This window comes from Rhamphochromis longiceps, linkage group LG17 (assembly GCF_057381845.1).
Source record: "Rhamphochromis longiceps isolate RC_006_pf linkage group LG17, R_longiceps_female_GT1.1, whole genome shotgun sequence".
Taxonomy (NCBI): domain Eukaryota; kingdom Metazoa; phylum Chordata; class Actinopteri; order Cichliformes; family Cichlidae; genus Rhamphochromis; species Rhamphochromis longiceps.
In genome coordinates, this window is record NC_140573.1 from 3,949,194 (window position 1) to 3,960,646 (window position 11,453).

Here is an 11,453-nt window from a genome sequence, read left to right on the forward strand (position 1 = left end):
TGCCTTGGAATTTACTTTGTTTCAAATCTGTCTAAACAAATGAATCTTGTATTACTTGATGAATTAAAACAGAAAATGGTGCTTTTGCCACTGAAGGCAAGGCAAGGCAAGTTTATTTGTATAGCACAATTCAACAACAAGCTGATTCAAAGTGCTTTACAGAGACATTAGAAACAAAAACAAATAAAAGGCATGATTTAAAATTGATTAAAACAAGCAAACAAACAAAACAGTATATAAAATCAAAACAGATAAAATCAGAACAATAGATAAAATCAGTAGTTAAATGTAAGTTTTGAAATTTAAGCTTAAAAGTGTGGATTTGGTGCTTTATTCAAATGCAGCTGAGAACAGGTGAGTCTTCAACCTGGATTTAAATAAACTGAGTGTTTCAGCTGATCTGAGGCCTTCTGGGAGTTTGTTCCAGATATAAGGAGCATAAAAGCTGAATGCAGCTTCTCCGTGTCTGGTTCTGACTCTGGGAACTGATAAAAGACCGGATCCAGATGACCTGAGGGATCTGGAAGGTTCATACTGGGTCAGGAGGTCACTGATGTATTTTGGTCCTAAACCATTCAGAGCTTTATAGACCAGCATCAGAACTTTAAAGTCTATCCTCTGACGGACAGGCAGCCAGTGTAAAGACCTCAGAGCTGGACTGATGTGGTCCACTTTTTTAGTCTTAGTGAGGACTCGAGCAGCAGAGTTCTGAATGAGCTGTAGTTGTCTGACTGATTTTTTAGGTAGACCTGTAAAGATGCTGTTACAGTAATCAAGCCTACTAAAGATGAATGCATGGACTAGTTTTTCCAGGTCCTGTTGGGACATCAGATCTTTTATCCTTGATATATTCTTGAGGTGATAGTAAGCTGATTTTGTTATTGTCTTAATGTGTTTTTCTAAGTTTAGGTCTGCATCCATCACTACACCCAAATTTCTCGCCTGGTTTGTGGTTTTTAGATGTATAGATTGAAGTTCTCTGGTGACCTGTAATCGTTTTTCTTTGGCGCCAAAGACTATTACTTCAGTTTTGTTTTTGTTTAGTTGGAGAAAATTGTGGCACAACCAGTCATTAATTTCCTCAATGCATTTACCAAGAGCCTGTACAGGGCCTCGGTCTCCTGGTGACATTGTGATATATATTTGTGTGTCATCTGCATAGCTGTGGTAGTTTATTTTGTTGTTCTTTATAATCTGTGCCAGTGGGAGCATGTAAATGTTAAACAGAAGGGGTCCCAAGATGGAACCTTGGGGAACTCCACATGTGATACTTGTCTGCTCAGATGTGAAGTTACCTATTGATACAAAGTATTTCCTGTTTTCTAAGTATGTTTTGAACCAGTTTAGTACAGTTCCTGAAAGACCTGCCCAGTTCTCCAGTCGTTTGAGTAATATGTTGTGGTCAACTGTATCAAATGCTGCACTGAGATCCAGTAAAACTAAGACTGACATTTTTCCACTGTCTGTATTCAGACATATGTCATTGAACACTTTGGTCAGAGCGGTTTCAGTGCTGTGATTCTGTCTAAAACCTGACTGGAAGGCATCATAGCAGTTATTCTGTTTTAAGAAGTAATTGAGCTGTTGAGAAACTGCTTTTTCAATGATCTTACTTAAAAATGGGAGATTTGAGATCGGCCTGTAGTTGTTCATTTGTGTCTTGTCAAGATTGTCCTTTTTCAGTATAGGTTTTATTACAGCAGTTTTTAGTGGTTCTGGAAACACGCCTGATATTAAAGAAAAGTTGACGATCTGTAACAGGTCTGACTCCAAAGTCTTTGAGACCTTTTTGAAAAAACTTGTTGGCAGGACATCTAAACAGCAGGAGGAGGAGTTCAGTTGACCTAAGATGTCCTCCAGGTCTTTGCTGTTAATCGGGTGAAACTGTTTCATGGTGTTTAAACAGTTTTTTGGTGGACACAGTACATATCCTGGATCTGCTGTTGATGTACCAATTGCTTGTCTAATTTTTTGGATTTTTTCTGTGAAGAATTTGGCAAAGTCATTGCAGGCCATGGTCGAATGAAGTTCAGCTGCCACTGACACAGGAGGGTTTGTTAGCCTGTCAACTGTAGAAAATAAGACCCGAGCATTATGGCTGTTTTTAGTGATGATGTCAGAGAAGTAGGATCTCCTTGCACTCCTCAGTTGTAAATTATAATTGTGAAGTTTCTCTTTATAGATGTCATAATGAACCTGGAGGTTTGTTTTTCTCCATCTGCGCTCAGCTTTCCTACACTCTCTTTTTTCATTTTTCACCAGTGTGGAGTTTCTCCATGGAGATGTCTTCCTTCCAGAGATAACCTTCACCTTAATGGGAGCAATAGTGTCCATTACATTTAACATGTTAGCATTGAAGCTATTGACGAGCTCATTGACTGACCCTCTGGACAGGTCAGGTGTTAATGGGAAGACCTGGTTAAAAACTGCACTACTGTGTTTAGTTATACACCGTTTTGTGATCACTGTTGTTGATATATTTATGTGGGCTGAGATTTTACTTTCAAAGAAAACACAGTAATGATCAGACACGTACGGTGGCCCCTAGAGACAAAGCACGTACAAATTCCAAAACACTTACAAAATCCAAAACACGTGCAAAATCCAAAACACATGCAAGCTCCAAAACACTTACAAAATAAAAAACACATGCAAAAGACAAAACACGTACAAAATACAAAAAACATGCAAAATACAAAACACGTACAAAATACAAAACACGTGCAAACTCCAAAGCACTTACAAAATAAAAAACACATGCAAAAGACAAAACACGTACAAAATCCAAAACACGTGCAAACTCCAAAGCACTTACAAAATCCAAAACACGTGCAAACTCCAAAACACGTACAAAATCCAAAACACATGCAAACTCCAAAACACGTACAAAATACAAAACACATGCAAAATACAAAACACGTACAAAATACAAAACACGTACAATATACAAAACACGTGCAAAATACAAAACACGTGCAAACTCCAAAACACTTACAAAATACAAAACACATGCAAAATCCAAAACACGTACAAAATACAAAACACGTGCAAACTCCAAAACACGTACAAAATACAAAACGCGTGCAAAATCCAAAACACGTACAAAATACAAAACACGTGCAAACTCCAAAACACATGCAAAATACAAAACACATGCAAAATACAAAACACGTGCAAAATACAAAACACATGCAAAATACAAAACACGTACAAAATACAAAACACGTGCAAAATACAAAACACGTGCAAAATCCAAAACACGTGCAAACCCCAAAACACGCGCAAACTCCAAAACACATGCAAAATCCAAAACACAACGGAAGTGCTCCAGGACGCTAGGGGCAGTGTTGAGCTTTTGTTACCTAGTAACTACACAAGCCAGGAAGTACCAATGACCGGATTTGGGGTCTGCAGCCTTAAAGGCCGCATTTTAAGGCCGATTATGTCACAGCGACACGACAAAGACTGTCCCAATTCAAAGGCTGCTCGAAATGCGGCCCTCAAATGCGTCCTTAATTTCCCTGAATTTTAAGGATGGGTCTGTGTAGCCTTCATGGCCCAACATATCCCAGACTTCATAGCGCGGCGGTGGTTTGGATAATTTTGCCGAAAAAAAAACAGCGGAAGCGGAGCGGAAGCGGAGCGGACGAAGAGTAAACTTCCAGAAGTAAGTACTGAATATTATGTCACTTATTTATGCGCAAATGTTTTTATAATGAAGAACATTAAAACATTACTGTTGGCAACATGTCGGGAAAGTTATGTGACATTAGCGACGTTTGTACTAACTTGGTTTTAAAGCCTTCACTTCAAAATATTCGCCGTTCAATAGCTGACTTTAATCTTACAGAGAATGTGATGATTTTATGCGTAATTAAAGTCAGTCATGTCAGTCAGCTGACGGTTCACTCCTTAAGCTGAAAGAAAGATGCTTTAATCACAGGAGTCACACATGTGTCCACTGTACCATCTGGGAACTCTTCTTGTTTAGCACTCGTAATGACACAAACACTAAATCCTCCTTCTCTGGTGCTATTTTGTAGCAGTGTGTACACCTGAGACTGTCACCTGTCTGTCTGTCCTGCACTCTCTCTCTGTTTCTTTCTCTCTGATTGTGGAATAAAAGTATGAACATGTATTTATAAGTCACACTTGTGTTTGAATCCTGCAGCTTATCACACATTTGATTTCTATGTGTGACACCTGCAAGTGTCCAGAGTGAGGACAGACTGAGGGACCCACTGCATTACATCATCTGTGAGGCTTTGCACCCCTGATGATCCACCAGGACAATCTCAGCAGTATGTGAGGAAGAGGAGGAGGAAGAGCCAGCAGCAGCTGACAGATGGAGAGAATAGACAGACTGTTCCCTGTTTGTGAAGGACTGCTAGAAAAGTTTAAAATAACTAATTGTCTGTCCTGAATCAGTCTTATTAGGTAATGTTCAAATAATTTTATCATTCCAGTGTTTCCAGTGTGGGAGAAAGTACTCAGGGCCTTCAAGTTACGCACTATGAAAGGCAGCAACAAGTTTGATGTTCAGAAACCTAAAGTCTGTATCAGCAGCAGAATGGAACTAAAAATAAATGTTTGTTTCAGTTCTATGAAGCTTTGAGTATTTTGGATCAGTAGCTGCTGTGTTTGTTGCATCATATTGCTGTAATTGTTTATATGCTTTATATATTCTGAGGTAAGTTGATCTATAGTGTTACATCATATTCTATAAGGATGTTATGTGTTTGTATACTTTCTGCCCAGTTTGACCCATTTAGCAGACGTCAGCCTGTTTAAAGCTCTGATATCTATTCTGTATGACTTAAAGCAGTTATGACATGGTCTGATTTTCTCACCCAATAAAGGAATATTTAATACATCAGTCTACTCTTCATTTTATCAGAAACATATATATACTATTATATATTGTACATATATTTATTAGTTTCAGATGTAGCCATTCTTGTTTTTTGCTTGTTTACATTATTGTATTTTGCACAACTCTGTTGCTTGTGAAGCTCGCACACAAGAATTTCACTCACATGTGCTGTACCAATGTACCTGCACATGTGATGTGACAATAAAAGTGATTTGATTTGAAACAGCTCACAGCTTGTACATTTTCTTTTTACACATGTATGTAAGCATTTGAGCCAAATTTAGTAATGCCAACATACTGAAGGAACAACATTTGTCTCTTATATATGATACACCTATATATGCACTGTCAATATACATTTTGAACCAGCTGCAGATGTCAGAGTAACAACTGACTGACCCCCACATAAAGTGCGTTACAGTAGTCCACAGGGGAAGAAATAAAAGCATGGATCACGGTTTCAAAGTGCTGCCTAGAAAGAAACGATTTCACTCTTGCCAGTCGCCTTAAATTATAAAAATGGACTGGTCCAACTTAAAACCAAGGGCAGTAACAACAGGTTTAAAATAAACCTCCAGGGGTTCCAAATGAAAAGAAGAGGACTCACAGGGGCCACTGGGTCCAAACACCAACAAATCTGTTTTCTTTTCATTCAAATTTAAAAAGTTTAGAGCCAACCAAGCTTTAATGTCATCTAGGCATGTCAAGAGAGGTTTTATTCAGATGCCATCCTTCGGCTTCAGTGGCAAATAAATTTGGCAGTCATTCCTATATACTTGTCTTTGAGTGAAGATTTAAGGTGGTAAGACATGTAAATAACTGCAACTTGAATCTGTACTGAAGCTCAGTATTTGACACAGAGTTCATGTTCACTGCTATAATGCCTAATAATGACTAATATAATAACCATAATATTGGCCATATTATATTTACATTACCAAAGTGATATGACTTTAGTCTCATGAACAACATTAGCTAATTGTTATTTACTAGCTAATCTTAAATGACTGTTCAGTACAGAAATGAAGCCCAAAAATCATGTTTTACTGTCCTGTGGTCTCAGCCTCAGATACTTATCAAATCACACAAAGCTCTTGTAGAAACAAACCAACAAATGAAAAAAAATATGTTCTCCTTCATTTCTGTCAAAAAAAGTTGTATGACACGTTTCCAGCTGTTAGTATCATAGTTGCTAGGCAACCTGGGAAGCGCAACGGAGACTAGAGCCCATGTGTTTGCAACAAACTTGCCGTTTATTTTACAAATCGAGCTCAACACTGCCCCTAGCGTCCTGGAGCACTTCCGTTGTGATTTGGAGTTTGCATGTGTTTTGAATTTTGTACGTGTTTTGGATTTTGCACGTGTTTTGTATTTTGTACGTGTTTTGTATTTTGCATGTGTTTTGAATTTTGTACGTGTTTTGGATTTTGCACGTGTTTTGGAGTTTGCACGTGTTTTGAATTTTGTACGTGTTTTGGATTTTGCACGTGTTTTGGATTTTGCATGTGTTTTGGATTTTGTATGTGTTTTGGAGTTTGCATGTGTTTTGAATTTTGTACGTGTTTTGGATTTTGTATGTGTTTTGGAGTTTGCACGTGTTTTGAATTTTGTACGTGCTTTGGATTTTGCACGTGTTTTGGATTTTGTATGTGTTTTGGAGTTTATACATGCTTTGTCTCTAGGGGCCACCGTAGACACGCCCACATCAGACACAGTAACCTTTGAAATGCTCAGGCCCTTGGAGATCAGTAGGTCAAGAGTGTGTCCTCTATTATGTGTGGCCTCTGTTACATGCTGAGTCAGCCCAAAGTTGCCCAGAGTGTTACTCAGGTCTTTAGTCCCTTTGTCCTGAGGGTTGTCCACATGGATGTTAAAATCCCCAACAATAATTACACAGTCGAAATCAACACAGATCACAGACAGCAGTTCACCTAGGTCATTAAAAAAGTCTGTGCAGTATTTGGGAGGCCTGTAAACATTAAGAAACACAACTTTGGATGGGGCCTTCAGCTGTAAAGCCACATATTCAAAAGACTGAAAACTTCCAGGAGATAGCTGCTTACATTGAAATGATTCATTAAATAAGACAGCGACCCCCCCTCCTCTCCTGCTCACCCTGGCCTCACTGATAAAACTGTAGTTAGGAGGGGTCGTCTCGATGAGAACAGCTCCACTGTTACTTTGGTCCAACCAAGTTTCAGTTAAAAACATAAAATCAAGGCTGTGCTCAGTGATTAAATCATTAATTAAAAATGTTTTCCCAGCTAAAGATCTATTGTTTAATAAAGCCAACTTAAGTGTTTTAGAGGTATTACTTGTCCCCTCGTGTTTGGGAGCAGTCTGTGGCACACAAGGTATGTTTACTATGTTTAAAGATCTTTTAGAGTGCAGCTCTCTGTGTTTTGACCAGGCCACATGTCTCCTTCTGTCACCTAAAAGTACAGAGATTTTAAAACCTTCTAGTAAACAGCGTCCCAGCTTCTCCTGGGAAAAGTCACCACTGCCATAATCCTCGCAGCCCGGACCCTCCACACATCACACATCAGGCATGAAGGTGGTAAGGAGGAACTAAGGGGGGCGGGGCGGGGCAATGTAACTTTGATTGCTCTGTTGAGGGTGGGGCTCGATGGCGAACCTTTGGCCGCTCTGGTGGGGGGTTTATGGGGGAAAAAAGGGATTGGGCTGGGGGGTAGATCTGAGCCCAGCATTGACCCGCTCCATCATCTCCTCAGTGAATTTCAGGTGTGGGGAGGAGGGAGAAAGGGAGGGGGAGGAGGGTGATGGAGGTGATGGCCTGTCAGGGGTTTGGGGGACTGGGGAAGATCGTGGTCCCTGGTCCTGGTCCTGGTCGTTGGTGTTGCTGAGAGAGTTGGAGGCAAATAGGGACCCCTCTTCTTGCCTTAGATGTCTCTCCTTTCTGAGGCTCTTCCTCAGATGCCATGGATGTCTCTCCTTTCTGAGGCTCTTCCCGGGTGGGGGCAAATGGAGCTCCTCCTCAAGGTTTCTGCTGGGCTTTGTCTGTTCTTGGAGTACTGTTTAGTTCCTCTTTATGAGATAACTCCTCGTTTATCTCAGCCTTGGCACCAAGCACAGATGGATGACGTATGGAATAAAACAAGTTGGAGGTGAACAGTTTCACCCCTGACTTGTTAAAATTAAATCCATTTGCTTTGAACAGATGCCTGCGTTCCCAAAAAATATTAAAGTTGTCGATAAAATGCACTGAGTGGTCAGCACATGCTGATATAAGCCATTTATTCAGTGTAAATAACCTGCTGAATCTCTCGTCTCCTCCTCTGACAGGTCCACTGATGAATACAGCTGCATTCAGAGAGTTTACAGTATTTAGTAATCCAGTAAAGTCCCGTTTCAGAACCTCCGACTGTTGTTTGGACACATCGTTTGACCCTGTATGCAGAACAATGTTTGTCACAGTTGGATATTCATCTGCAATTTGAAGAATTCTCTCCTTCAGGTTGTTGACCATATCCTTAGGAAAGCAGAGGACTTTAGTGTTCTTACCGCACATCCTTTGTACATCCTTTACGGCAGAGTCACCCACAATCAGAGTTTCAGGCCTAGCCTTTAGCTTTCCCTGTGGTCTTTTACTTTTCAACAGATTTTCGGACCTTACTTCGCTGCTTTTAGATGGATGGTTGTCCGATATAGATCCAGGGTCCTTTGATAGTGGAGCAAATCTGTTCTGCAGTTTCACATTCAGTTGTTTTGAAGGTTTGTTGTTAACCTTCCTATTCACGGTTGTCCAGTCCTGTTTCCTCTCGTATACAGGGGTAGAAGAGCTTCTCTGTCTCGTAGGAAGTGAAGGCCAGTCGGTTTCAGAGATTTCAGCTCGCTGTGCTCTGCCCGTGATACGTCCTCCCCCTTCCAGGAGACATGATTTATGTCTTGGTTTTGCACCAAGACAGTCCAAGGGGGGATTATCACTTGAGGATTTATAATAATGCACAGAGTCTACTTTCTTGGTCATGTTATCTGTGCTCCTTAGCTGTGTACTAGCTTGCTCATCGCCATTGTTTTGAATCAAAGGCAAGGTTGTTTCATTTCCACACAGTCCATTTACCTCCACGTTTACTTCTAAGCGATGAATTTTTGTCTCCAGTACTGCAATCTTCTGCAGGAGGCTGTGGTAGTCATCTGTGGAGAGGGAAGGCATCTTGTTGCTAGTTAGCCTAGTGGTTAGCACCTTTCCATGCTATTGAGGCTGTTCGGTGCCCAGACGCTGTAATCAGGCTTCAACTGTGTCTAGGCCACAGACACACGGAGCGCTGAGGATAAGGTAACTATAAAAATGTTGCTGTTTCTGTTAAGAACACTTTAGTCCTAATGATCTATAAGTGTCCAGAAGCTATCGCGGGTAAGCTCATACGGAAAAAAGGGAAAAAATCAGCATAAAAATCAATTAAAGAAGCAAAGCATTTAAGAGCAAAGAGATGAAGCGTCCACACTCACCACTGAAGTCTGGATATGTGGCATTGCCACTGCTGTACTAGTTGGCTTCTTTTTGCTTTCTCACCAGCATGCTACCATTTGCAGTTGTTGATTTTCTGGATGGTGGAGGTGCATCCATAATTCCTTGCAAGTGGTTTACAGGACCAGCGGAAGATTCTTGTTTCTGGCCACCAGGGAGAGTCAATATCAATAAGGATGGAGTTACTCCAGATGCAAACTGGTCACAGTACAGAGTTCGCATCTTGGGGAAAGCTGGTAAGAAGCATTTTTGTTTATTGCTACCAAATATTCTGTCATTAAAGACAGAACAAAAAATTTCCCTGTAATTTCACTAACAACATTTTGTTGATGTATGTCAAAAATTTACAGAAAACTATGAAAATCCCAGGGTGAAACTGCAGAGGTCTGAAGCAACCTCTGATCTGCAGACTGAGTCAGATTCTGGAAGCAGATTGGGAAAAGGGAAGCGGAAAAGGAGGTAATTATGTGTCTTAAAAACGCCTTAAAAGCAACAATTTATTGTGGTGATTATAAGAAAAACAAAAACAAGCTGACAGTATCTTTAGCAGACCATTGCTGCTCACCAGATTTAGATATGATCTTAAAATAGCACTTTGTAACTTTTTGACTTTTAAAAATCAGTTTTAGACTCCTTTTGATGCCGGACTGTACATTAATGTTTTTAGTTTGTAGGACTAACCAGTAATTAAATTGTTTGTGGGGTTTTTTAATATTTTTTTCATTTTAAGGCCAGTGATCCAGGGCAGCACGGTGGCACGGTGGTTAGCACTATTGCCGCACAGCAAGAAGGTCCTGAGTTCAATTCCACCATCATGCCGGGGTCTTTCTGTGTGGAGTTTGCATGTTCTCCCCGTGTCTGCGTGGGTTCCCTCCGGGTACTCCGGCTTCCTCCCACCGTCCAAAGACATGCAGCTTGTGGGGATAGGTTAATTGGATAATCCAAATTGCCACTAGGTGTGAATGTGAGTATGAATGGTTGTCTGTCCTTGTGTGTTAGCCCTGCGACAGACTGGCGACCTGTCCAGGGTGTACCCCGCCTCTCGCCCTATGACAGCTGGGATTGGCTCCAGCACCCCCCGCGACCCTGAAAAGGATAAGCGGAAGCGAATGAATGGATGGATGGATGGATGATCCAGTTAAGCTCGGATGAGGATTGGGACAACGCTGCAGAACAGCCAGAGACCTCATCACCATCAGCAATGGAGAATAGACATTCAAGTGAAACTCCCCACCAGAACGTCACTCATCCATTTGTTCAGCTACCACCACCCTCAACTCCTTCACCTGTGGTTTCACAACCAGTTCCAAGACAACTTGTACAAGCCACCAATACCAGCATGTTTGTACGTGTTCTAACCCTCCTGGAAGACATTAAGGAGACTCAGAGGATCCACAGTCGAATACTACAGTCTCTCCTCAGTGCAATGAAGTAGTGGAAGGTGAGCTCCACAAAAGTTGCTGTTTTTGAAAATAAAATAGATAAAATAAAAGAAGTGATGTCATTTTCGCGGAAATGTAGTTTTTGTTTTTTTTTACCATCAGGGCCTCATGAGCTTATACTGGTGTTTTTAAAAGTTATCTTTGACTTTATGACTTTCGGTGTCGTTTCTGGGATGCTTAGGACTCATACTGCACTGCTGGAAATAGTTTATTTTGATGCATATGCTGCTTTTTTGCAAACTTTCAGTGTAGTATTTATTTTCGTTTTTCCTACAGTATATAAAAATTGGTGTATTTCAAAAATAAAACTATGAAGACACTCAAAATAAATTTCCTGTGGTGGGAAACTATTTTGTGCAACTTTTTTGTATTTACAGTTTTGAGGGATAAGCCTCTTAAATTTCTCTAACTAGAAATATATGTTAAAAAAGCAAAAACGATTTTCAAATTTTTGGGAGTTTATTGCACTTTTTTGCAATTTATGTAATTACTATGCACTTAATGCAGACATATTATTAAAATCTGGGCTATAATGGTTGTATTGATGTATAGCAACTTGAAATGCTCCCAAAAATGGCTCCACAGCATGTAAAAATAGAATATAAGCTCTGGCAGACTTGGTTCTATGGTAAGTCTTAAAGGGTTAATG

General features: G+C 40.3%; 1 protein-coding gene across 1 annotated transcript; it reads left to right on the forward strand.

The window, feature by feature from the left end:
• The first annotated feature begins 9,411 nt into the window (after positions 1 to 9,411).
• Positions 9,412 to 10,797, forward strand: LOC146649115 (uncharacterized). The gene is made up of 4 exons (XM_085387559.1): positions 9,412 to 9,598; positions 9,713 to 9,821; positions 10,093 to 10,114; positions 10,501 to 10,797. The coding sequence occupies exons 1-4, from the start codon at positions 9,412 to 9,414 to the stop codon at positions 10,795 to 10,797; spliced, it is 615 nt and encodes a 204-aa protein (XP_085243685.1).
• The last annotated feature ends 656 nt before the right edge of the window (positions 10,798 to 11,453 follow it).